The 12190-nt window shown below is 37.8% G+C and overlaps 1 protein-coding gene across 1 annotated transcript; it reads left to right on the top strand.

Moving 5' to 3' along the window:
* Positions 1-4802: 4802 nt before the first annotated feature.
* Positions 4803-8871, top strand: LOC128557557 (uncharacterized). The gene is made up of 7 exons (XM_053544955.1): positions 4803-5543; positions 5977-6182; positions 6331-6504; positions 6905-7177; positions 7416-7653; positions 7750-7952; positions 8265-8871. The coding sequence occupies exons 1-7, from the start codon at positions 5231-5233 to the stop codon at positions 8730-8732; spliced, it is 1875 nt and encodes a 624-aa protein (XP_053400930.1). The 5' UTR covers positions 4803-5230; the 3' UTR covers positions 8733-8871.
* Positions 8872-12190: the final 3319 nt, after the last annotated feature.

Below are 12190 nucleotides of genomic sequence, written 5' to 3'. Positions count from 1 at the left end.
TGCTTAGGGAAAAACAAATGAGCGGCTATAGTTTTTTGAGTTACCATTGATTCGGCCCCTATACCAAAATACAAAAAAAAAAAAAGAACGCAACAAAACAACAAAAAATCCACCCCAGTCTCTTCCCTAATTCGGTGAGAAAAATCAGGTTAGAAGTACACACCTTACTGGATATATCAGAAGTGCTTAGGGAAAAACAAATGAGCGCTATAGTTTTTTTTTGAGTTACCATTGATTCGGCCCCTATACCAAAATACAAAAAAAAGAACGCAACAAAACAACAAAAAATCCACCCCAGTCTCTTCCCTAATTCGATGAGAAAAATCAGGACCATGGTGATACTATTTTCATGCAGATATGACAATGAGTTTTCAGTACACAGGCATCTCAAAATAGGCAAAAATATATACATGATGTACTACAACAGTACAACAATAAAGAAGATTTAAATAAACGTTTTACAAAATAAAATTGCTTCATAAACTCTAAATAAAACTATTAAGATTTGATCTACATAGGGAGAACTAGTCAGGTCAGGTTTTTCATTTTGTTACATGCAAAAACGGAAATTGTAAAATAAAATACATGTTAAATAGATAAAAAAATACATTAACGTAGTTACGGCACTGCTGACTCTTAGGATGTATTCAAAACCTAAATTAGAAATAATTTTTAAAGAAATAGAACTGCGAGTAGCCACATTGTGTAATACACAAATACGATATCGTAATTTATACTTGCTTCTTTTTCACGCCGGTGCATTCCGGGAAAGAAAGACAAACACTTTTTTGCAGTTCCCTATAACCGTTCAACAAACAGACATCCCCGCATGTGCAGGTACCGGTTGATACTCAAATGGGACGCGATGTAAGATCAAACTAGTACAGATTATTAATCACAAAGTTATATCACAGTTCATACTAGCACTGTTACTTTATGATTATTTATTAACTTCCTAGTTTGTCCCTGCTAAACAGCAAACTTGTAGGCACCAGAACCTGAATATCACGGGTTGCGCACGGGAATATCATACACTTCGATGCGCATCGTCTCCACTCTATTGTTAAATACGCTGCAGAAAGAATTTAAACTTCTCAGCATAATGAACCTGCATTCCTTGAACCTCCATGCATACAATACCGGGTTAGCAACACACATTATTAACATAAAAATAAAGGAGAGATATGTGGTGTCCGAACTGTCTTCCTTAAATGCAAATACGCAAATAGAGATAAGTAACGGTATATGCACGAGCTGAAACACTATGAGAATGCATGTGACATTCTTTGTGGAAATAAAATCACGTGTCCTGGAAACTGTGCTCCAATTTAGTTGGATATCACCCACTAACCTCATATGTTTCTTTACCACTTGAATGCATGCGAAATAACATATAGTGTTTATAGCAAGACAAACTGCAAGAATGCACGTGTTTAGTGGTAAAGGTTGTGTTGCCTGTACAAAGTCAAAATCTTCCCCTTTCAGCAATGGGACTATCATATAACGCACGAGTAACTTGATGCCCACAATGCTACTAATACAAACAACTACAAAAACTGTGACATTCTTGTGGCTTGCTTTCCTTGAATACAGGTATGGGTTATATAAACAGAATACCCTTTCAAGCGACAGGATTGTTACAGCTAGCCATGAAGTAATGGCACAAATTCTGACAAATTCGGTGAAAATAGCCGCCGAAATTTCAGTTTTCAGTCTCAGTGAGAATGCCAAAAGGCAGATAAAAAGATACAGTGAATCACAGATCAGTGTCACACATGTTAGCAGCTTTGTAGGGAACGGAACACGCTTCGTCTTTTTGATGGCAGCGCACGTGAAAATGTCGCAGAGAAGCGCTATCGACACAAACGTCATAAACAAATATCGTGATGTTTTACCAAAGATATACCCGTCAGATACGTCAGAAAAATCCGTTGAAGTGGAATTCTCCAGTTGTTCCATTAGTATAGTTTTACATTTCAATGCCGTCGGAAAAATCCTATTTTATAAACATGTCGGCAATAACGTAAAATGAAGAACTTAGTAGATGAATATGACAAGCCTACAGAAAAAATGCACACCTTGTTATTCCAGGTACACAGTAGAATAATGAACAAATCGACTAAAACGATAACTATGGTGGCTGATTTCTGCCAGTGTCGTTCTGTCGTTTTGGCGCCCCCGCCATAACGAAAGAACGACGTTTTCCTCTTTTGTCGTTGTTTCGTTCCCTCGTTCTGGCGCCCCCGCCAAAACGATATAACGAAGAATGCAACGCGACAGAACGAAAGAACGACACTTATAAACGGCGCCCTAAAAACGTCGTCTTGGCGTTCTGTCGTTCTGGCGCCCCCGCCACAACGACGGAACGAAACAACGCCAAATGTGAAAATATCGTTCTGGCGTTCTGGAGCGTTCCGGTAGAGCATGCGCAGTATTGTCATGTTTCGGCAGAGTAACTCGGAGTTATCGTACCCGTACCGTACATTCATATTCGGCAACTTTCGATTTTCACGGAGTGTGGCGGAAACACACGACAAAAGAAATATATTTTTAGACATATTTAAGGGGCTGTTGTTGTGGTCTTAGCCGATTTCATCATGTTTATGATATGTATATAATTTAATGTCATTTTGAAAATTGTATTTTAAGGTTCATTATGTTTGCTGCTAATTGATGACCCAGTTTTTCGTCAAATTCAAACATGTAGTTCACAAAGGGAGTGGATATAACCACATGTTTTCTGATATTATTCTTTTCCATCAAAGCTAGAATGAATGCATTAAATAAAAAATATTTACTTATGTTTAGAGTAAAAATATGGCTAAGATGTTTTAAGTATTTGACCGTATACATATTTAACACTAGATAAAAACTTCCACCGTTTTTATCAGTATGTTTATTTTTTCCAGATTTGAATAACGTGAGTATTATAGCTGGATATATCTATTAAGTCGCTGTTTTTTCAACTTAAGCTTGAAACAAAACCGGGTGATATGAATGAAGTGTGAAATATGAAAGATAGGTGCCGTTTCCAAACTTTTATGGATTCCGTGAAAAAGTGTATCTATCTATTTATGAAACAGTAGAAATGGACTTAAGCAATGATACGAAAAATATTACCACACTGCGCATGCTCTACCTGAACGCGCCATGACGCCAGAACGATATTTTCACATTTGGCGTTGTTTCGTTCCGTCGTTGTGGCGGGGGCGCCAGAACGACAGAACGCCAAGACGACGTTTTTTAGGGCGCCGTTTATAAGTGTCGTTCTTTCGTTCTGTCGCGTTGCATTCTTCGTTATATCGTTTTGGCGGGGGCGCCAGAACGAGGGAACAAAACAACGCCAAAAGAGGAAAACGTCGTTCTTTCGTTATGGCGGGGGCGCCAGAACGACAGAACGAGACAACGCCAACTGAAGAGGAAAACGTCGTTCTTTCGTTATTGCGGGGGCGTCAGAACGACAGAACGACACTGGCAGAAATCAGCCACCATAGATAACTTTTATTTTACGTCGACATTTGAGCATAGAAATTATGAAAGTATGAACTTAATTATTTTACATTAACATTGTAGCGAAGCCAGTGTTCAACTACAATCAAACTAATGGATACTAATAATATATCGGATTAGTACGGAGGCCATGATTTCTCATTTGGAGTTAATACTTATTACTTCTTTGTTGTGACTTAATTATTAATACATATATTTTTTTGTTATTTGTAATTACTTATTTGTTAAGTCTTAAGTTTAACAAAAGGCAGAAGAAAAACAGTTCCGTGGCAGATCCGATGAAGAAAAGAAGGTAATTAATGTGCGCGTGATTACTTTTGAAAGGATGGATAGATGAAATTCAATTTCAGGATCTTCTTATCGATTATGTTGGTAAAATAGGTATATTAACATAAGATACAGGACGAGGTACATTTTGGTTTAAAATCCACCAATTGACTACTGTCTAGTTAAAGATATAACTCCATTTTTTCAGTTTGAAACTGAAATTGACACTGAACAATTTGATTAAACGCCTATTTCTATACAACGACATAATGATGATGATGATGATAATAATAATAATGATGATGATGATGATGGTGATAATAATTTTATTTAAACAAACAGTCATAACATTACCCTGTCCCCTGAGGCCATTAATTTTACCCCTATTGCCGAATGCCATTGCTAAAAGCCTTACATGGTACGCCCAGACGGGCTGCATATAGAGGCACACCCCCATCCCTCTGGTTAATAGTGCCATCACTTATTATTTTACAAAAAGAAATACCACACTACTCTATCAATAGAGCATCTCAAGAAATTCACAAAAATATGTAATTGTGCTTCCAAATTTGTTATCATCACAAATTTGTAGAAAATTTGTTCAACTGAGGTCTGCTACCATAATCAATTCAGTTTTGAACAGTTCATTTTCAGCTTGTTTCTATACATCCAGTCATTGATTATACCGCATCGTTCGAGGTCTCCGACCGTTTGTGATTCTACGGAAGCAGATGTGGAACGAAAGCTTTCATTTGCTTTATGATTTATGGCAAACCCGTAGACTGATATGGATTTGGGAATGACATGAAAAAGAGTCCCAGCATTGGTGAGATATAGTCATGGACCAAGGCAACTGCCTTTGGGAACACTGCATTCAAGATGACGGGCTGATGAATATGCAATTTTGATATAAACCTTACTGGTTCGAGTCGTAAATTCGGCCAGGTCATAAATATTCGGCCACCCACTTAAAAGCTTTTTTTGGAGATAGATGCTTGAGAACGAATCTGTTTCATCACCAGCGCTTGCGATAGCAACAAAGTCTGCAAAATCATCAAGTTGAGGTGAGTAGAAAAATAGTTGTCCTTACCTAAAGTTGTTTACTTTAAACAGCAAATATTTTGTCTCGCGGGTCGCGTGACGTCATCGCACGCGCTCGATTATACTGAGGCCCGGCAAGGGTTAATTCAAATCTAAACTCTATAAACTATTTGCAGACGATATTGATTAGAGATAAATATTAACAGTTTTCACTCATTAAACTTGTTATTGAATTAAGTCCGTGTAATTTTAAACGCGAAATCTCATTTTCCTTTCCAATTTGGTTGCCATTTCAGCTATCGTCACGCTGTCATTTTTTTCAATTTAGGGGAGGTAAATCTGTTGTATAAGCAATATGTGAATATATCTAGTTGCTGCCCTTCCATTGTTAGGCTCTATATTTTTATTCAGAATGCCTTACCATTACCGAACATATGACACTGAATCACTGCAGATGGCTGCGGCGGCAGTACAAAGAAAGCTCATGTCTGCCAGAAAAGCAGCTGTAGAGTTTAGGGTGCCTCGGTCAACACTACAAGACCATGTACGATTTTCAGTGACGCAAAAGGAAGGGCCAGTTTGTCGTCAGCCAGGTCGAAAACGAGATTTGAGTGCGGATGAGGAGACGTCACTGGCTGAGTACCTTCGATATATGGCCAGTCAAGGGCTCCCAGCAACCAGGGAAGTTCTGCGGCAAAAGGTCGTAGATATCATACTGTTGTCAGGTATTAAAGACACATTATCATGCAAACTCCTTTTTTCCCAGAAGCCTACGTCTGTGGAACAGTCTCCCCGTGTCTTTGCAAGCTAGTCCCAACTTAGAAGTATTTGTTGAGCAGCTACCACCCTTCTATCAGTTCTAATGCAACTTCCTGCTTTTACTTTTTAACCCGACCTGTAAAATAGTTCTTTTACTCTATCTTTGAGATGCACATAATCTCTGTATTCTTATTATTTTTAACATAGACATAGACATTTAAATTTATGAGTAAAACTTTCTTTTGTATAACGGCGCTCAAGTTTCTAAAAGGCGTTCGGACCTTTTTTGATAGGCTTTATTTTCTTTCTTTTTTTTAAATGCATTGCACGTTTTTTTTCAAGTTTTGGAAAGTTAAATTAGATATGAATATAATACCTTTACCCGACATTTATTTAAAGGTGGCAAATCGAGAATAAATACTGAGAGAGGCCCAACTGACAGATGGATTCGGCAGTTTCTAGAGAGACACGGTCTCTCTGACAGACTTGCTGAGAACATAAGCAAGGCCAGGGCGTCTATGTCAACACCTGCAGTAGTTGATGAGTTTTTTGAATTCTTCAGAGAAGTAATGACGCAGTATGATCTCCTGGACAAGCCTGAAAGGGTACTTTGAATCTTTTGTTTCCAATATACAGGACTCATTTTGTTCATTATTTAAAAATCAGATATGATGAATAGTCTGCAATAAGAAGTCTTTAACCTATTGCACTGCTATTTGACAAGTACATCGTTGCATACTACTATTGTTTCAGATATTCAACTGTGACGAAACTGGCTGGACCGGGAAAGAGAAATCAGCCAAGAAGGTGATCGGTCCTAAGGGTGGTCATCTGTGCAGGGGTCAGAATACTCCCGGAAGCCACATCACAGCACATGTCTGTGTTTGCGCATCCGGCAGGTTCTTGCCAACACTCGTTGTTTACCAGGTATGTTATACTTGTACAAGTGAACTCATTATTCGGTGATCCCCATGAACTTTACCTTTTTAAGGGGCCTCCGTGGCCGAGTGGTTAAGGTTGCTGACTTCAAATCACTTACCTCTCATCGATGTGGGTTCGAGACTCACTCGGGGCGTTGAATTCTTCATGTGAGGAAGCTATCCAGTTGGCTTACGGAAGGTCGGTGGTTCTACCCAGGTGCCAGCTCATGATGAAATAATGCACGGAAGGGCACCTAGGGTCTTTCTCCACCATCAAAGCTGGTCGCCATATGACCTAATCCTGTGCCGGTGCGACGTTAAACCCAAAAAAATAAATATTACCTTTTTAATAACATTATTTTCAGGATGTTTTACTTAAAATATTCATTTAATAATTTTCTACACAGGGCTCCTTACCTCACAAATCTATAGAGGGTGTACCAGACACATGGCAGTTTGCGGCTACAGAAACGGGCTACCTTAACGCAGATCTATTCCATCAGTGGTTTACTAAACTTTTTATTCCTCATTGTGGAAAGGAGAGGCCAGTTGTGCTGATAATGGATAACCACAACAGTCATGTGTCCGTCAATACAGTGAAAGACGCCATTGACAATGATATAGTGCTAGTTGGTCTGCCAGGCAACACGACGCATATCCTGCAGCCTCTAGATGTTAAGGTAAAATGTTCAGAAAATGTCTAAATTTATCAACTGAAACTAAAAACTACAATAACTACTATAGACCATGGGTAATTTTACGCAGTTCGATGTATTTTTCCGACGCCGACAAATTTTATGCGTCGTGTACTTGTATTACATGTTCTAGAAAATTCTATCCGTGATGCCTCATACATAAACTTGCTCCAGCTAATGAAATCCTTTTGTGTTAAAATTCTATAAGGTAAAACTATTGCAGGTGTTTGGTCCTCTGAAGTCACGAGTGGACACGATCTGCAGCAACATGCCATTCGCCCGTCGAGGAACGAGGTTGTCCAAGATACACTTTCCTGCTGTACTCAGACACGCCATGGAACAGGCCACCCCTGCCTCTATTCGGAAGTCATTTGAAGTGACCGGCCTATGTCCATTAAGCAGAGCTGCTATTGATACGTCACAGCTGCTTCGACCAGCATTTGGGCCTGTTGCAGTTGGAGGTTTGTTTGATCTTTTTCCCCAGTATGCGGTTGTAATGAATACATTATGTTTTTTTTCGTAAAGTTAGTTTGTGCATATGATGATTTTTTTTACAGGTGAATCTACAATCTCTACGACCTGCCCTACCTGCGGCCATTTTGTGACGAATCCACTGGTCACCATGGGAATTGTGACAGAGCCGTTGGCCAGAGTTCTCCTGCCACCACCAACCGCCCCGCTGACAGAGAAGAAACAGTCATCTAAGAGAGTTGAAAAGGGCCGTGTACTTAGTACACAAGAAATCCTTAGTTCATTGCAGGCAAAGACTAAACACAATATTATTACATTACATAGACGTACACATAAAACATAGATATTATGTCTCTTAATCCTCTCCTTATCCGACCTTCACACATATACAGATTGTTTTGATATGAATACAACAGTTGCGCTATATGATTTTTAAGATAGGTAAACTACGATACATCTGTAACATGATTTCTGAAAGAAGTATTGAATAGAAACATATATAGTAATGAGGTTTTTTCCTATTATTTTTGCTCTTGTAGTTTCGTAATCAACAAAATGTTTGCTTTTATGAACGTATTATTTAAAAACAAGTTCTTTTTAGGAAAAGGAGAAGAAGGAAGAAGAAAGGAGAGCAGCTATTGCAACGAGGAAGTTAGAGGCAGAGAAGAGACGAGAGGCGAAGGCAAAAGATGCAGAGGAGAGACGTTTGAAGAGAGCAGAGGAACAGACAAAAAGGGCCGAGAAAAGAAAAAGGGAGGAAGAGGAAAAGGCAGAGAGGAAGAGACTCAGAGAAGAGAGAAAGGCACAGAAGGAAGCAAGGAGTTTGAGAAGAGAGATAGTTGTTATCGATGAATTGAGAGCCTCTATGTATATTTGTAACGTATGTGGCGGACGTGGCAGAAAGGACGACGAAGTAAATGGTGTTGAGTGGTATGGTTGTGATGGATGTGAGGCTTGGTACCATGATGGATGTTTGAGTGTAAGGGAGTTGGAGTTTGTCAGAGTAAGTTTGAATGAGAGAAGTGATTGGCTGTGTAAGTCATGTAGTGCTTGCTTGTATGAGGAGTAAATGGAGTGTCTTGGAGGATCGATGTTTTAAGTAGGTGCAAAGAAAGTTGTTACTTTTATTTTAAGTATTGAATTATTAATTTACTAGTTTACTAGTTAAAGTGATTGATTGATTGATTGATTGATTGATTGACTGACTGACTGACTAGTTTACTAGTTTACAAGCACAAGATCTTAAGTAGGAGTCTACCCATTGCAGGGCTGTTTCACAGGCACCATACTCTGCTTTAAGGACATCTAGCAGAATGGCGTGGTCGGCAGTGTCAAATGCCGCACTTAAGCCAATTGCAATAAGGGCCATTCCTTCTTATTTCTCCATACCATTTAGAAGATCATTAACCAACTGAAGCAGCGCATATTCACAAGAGAGATATTTCCTATACGCAGACTGGTTCTTAGGCAAAAGACTGTTTTGATCTACATGTTTGATTAATCTGTAAAGAACAGCTTTCTCAATAAGCTTTGACAGAAATGATAAATTACTCCCAGGACGATAGTTAGAAAGCTCTAGTTCAAGACCTGATTTTAGCAAAGATCTAACAACTGCTTGTTTGTATTTCACAGGAAAAACACCCTGTTGTAATGAGAGATCACCAATTTAGTAATACTAGGGAGAAGTTCATCTAAATGTGATTTCAGAATACGTGTTGCCAAAATATCTAGGTTTGAAGACGTAATATTCAAATCACTGATACTATTTTCACTTCATCTTGAGTCAAGTCAGTAAATTTGTCTAAATTTTGTACATCCTTTACTTGAGGTTCAAAGGTTTGGTATTCACTTAGGAATTGATGTATGTTTGAGATTGTTTCGGCCAATGAATTATTAGACACTCCTGGCAGATTTGGTACCAGTTAGTTCAGATACTAATCCGTAAAGAGTGTTGGAATCACATTTAGCGTTCTCTGTTTTTTCACTGAGTGTGACACATGATTTAAAAATTGTACTCGTTTCTTACTGCTTTATACGGCTCAAACTGTTCTGTTTTACCGTAACGCATCCATGTACGCTCAGACTTTCTGACATGTTGTTTAACGTTACAAATTTTCATTGAACCATGGTTTGGGTGCTTTCTGAATTATAGTTGATTCTTTTCGAGGAGCGTGTTTTTTGTTGCAAAGGCAGATTCACTTGCCATAAGCAGGCTAAAAATTGATATACTTAGTATTAGTCTTATACAATTCGGTATTTGAATTCTACCCCCCCCCCCCCCCACACACACACTCAGACCTCCCGCTCAATAATTTTGGCTATTGACCTGCAAGCCATTTATTTCATCAGAAACGAAGTTCCATATTTTCCTATCTTTTTTAGCAGGAGCGAAATTAAAGCGTTAGGTTAAACAGAAACGGCAATTAACAAGTACTCCCGTAATAAACTTTTGTATTGATTTTATGAAAGTTACAGGTGCATATAAATCAGAACAGAACAAAACATAACACATTTTATTACAGACTTGTACAATAGAACATTGTCAAACAACATTATGTAACTTACAACTATAATTTCACGTGAACCCAATTATCAACAAATTATTCAGCTTACAATAATGGAATAGCCACCAAATTATGTCAAATATTTTTTAATTTGAATATCACTTTTCATTTGTTATGGAATTTGTAAATTAAAAAATAAAAAGTTTAAGTTCTAGATAAAGTTATCTATATAGTTCATTTCTACTAGCCTTAACAATTGGAGTGTATGAAGGGCTGGTTTCAAGTGTATTCTGAGAAACAGAAAAGTCAACGGTTTAAGCAATTTCAGATAATAATCTCAGAAACTCCGGTTAAAATGTACCACTAGCCTACTTACTTGCATACCTGCGGTTTAAGTAGAGATAGGGTTTCGTTTTCTATCCCGAAAATTTTTGAAATCATACGAAAAAAAAAAAATAATAAATAAAAAAAAATGGTACCTTTTAAGCCAATTCAGACAAAATATCTGAGGAAATCGGTTTGAAATGCACACCATATTCTCCTGCCCTGCATAATTGGAATGCAATTATACAGAATACATTTTGAAAATGTACAAAAGAAAGCAATAATAAAATGGGGATTCGGTGTCTTCCCTGAGAAATTTCTAAATCATATAAGGCAAAATGGTGCATTTTATGCCATTTCCTATAAAATACCAAAGTAAATCAGGCTGAAATGTTCATCCTACTCGCCTGCACAATTGGAGTTCATTTATATATTGGGTTTGGGGGTCTACACTGAGAAAATTTGCCATTATGCAAACTAAAAGGAGAAATAACATGGGAGTTCGCTCCCCCTCCCCCGAAAAAAATGATATTATACAAATTTAGAAAAAGAGAACAAATGATAGGGGCTCGGGGTCTTCTCCGAGAAAATTTTAAATTATACCAGACAAAATAGTGCATTTAACGCCATTTCTAACATAATTTCTGACCTGAAGTTTCGGGTTATTTTACCAAGAAATGTGGAAACTCAGTGTCAGGCAAACGGATCTGAGCATGCTAACGACACTAGTCTGTATATATGGAGAAACGCTGAAGGGGAGTGGGGAATGTGTGTGTGTGTGGGGTGTGGGGTGGGGGGGGGGGGGGGGGGGGGGAAGCGGGGGTCAGAGATCTGCCACGAGAAATTTTGAAATTCTACAGACAAATGGTACGTTTTGACAAAACCTAAGTACACACCTTACTGAATATATCAAAAGTGCTGGTGGAAAAAACTTTTTGAGTTACCGTGGATTCTGCCATTCTACACCACACAACAAACAAAAACTCTTAGTATCTGCCCAAAGTCAGTGAGAAAAATCAGGACCATGTAGATATTATTTTCATGGAAATATGGATGATCTGCGCCTTTCTGGGAAAAATTAATAATGAGTTATAAGTATACAGACATCCTAGCATAGGCAAAGAAATATATATACTATACCTACAAAAGTACAATAAGAAAGAAGATTTCAATAAACGATTAACAAAATAAATTTGCTTCATAAACTCCATATAAAAGAATTAGGACTAGATCTGCTACATATCCAGTAGTTCACTTTCATGAAAACAGCTCAGGTTTTTTATTTTCTAAGATACAAAAAGAATAGGAATTGTGATTTTTGTAGATATATTAATGTTTCAAAACCACAATATATTAAAAACAACAACAACAACAATAGAAAAAACCCCGCGCAGCTGCCTCGGTGTGTTCTAACTTAGTTACAGCACTGCTAACTTTGTTATGCTAAACCTTCAACAAAATTATGCCAGGGACGGACCGATTTCTAATGTTGGCAAAACTTGTGGTCCAACCCTTTTGTATTATCGCACATTTGCAAAGTTACTGAATATTTCTTAATGTACAGTAGTAATATATATGTCTTGATGTAATGATAGTTTGCTGTTGTATTTATATTTACATATGTATCTGTATATTATTGTCTTCATGTACATTTACCATAATGTCTTGTGTGATGATTACAATAAAATATGATTAAACT

The sequence above is a fragment of the Mercenaria mercenaria genome, chromosome 6 (assembly GCF_021730395.1).
Source record: "Mercenaria mercenaria strain notata chromosome 6, MADL_Memer_1, whole genome shotgun sequence".
Taxonomy (NCBI): Eukaryota; Metazoa; Mollusca; class Bivalvia; order Venerida; family Veneridae; genus Mercenaria; species Mercenaria mercenaria.
The sequence above is the reverse complement of the archived record's forward strand: the minus strand, read 5'-3'. Positions and strand labels throughout refer to the sequence as shown.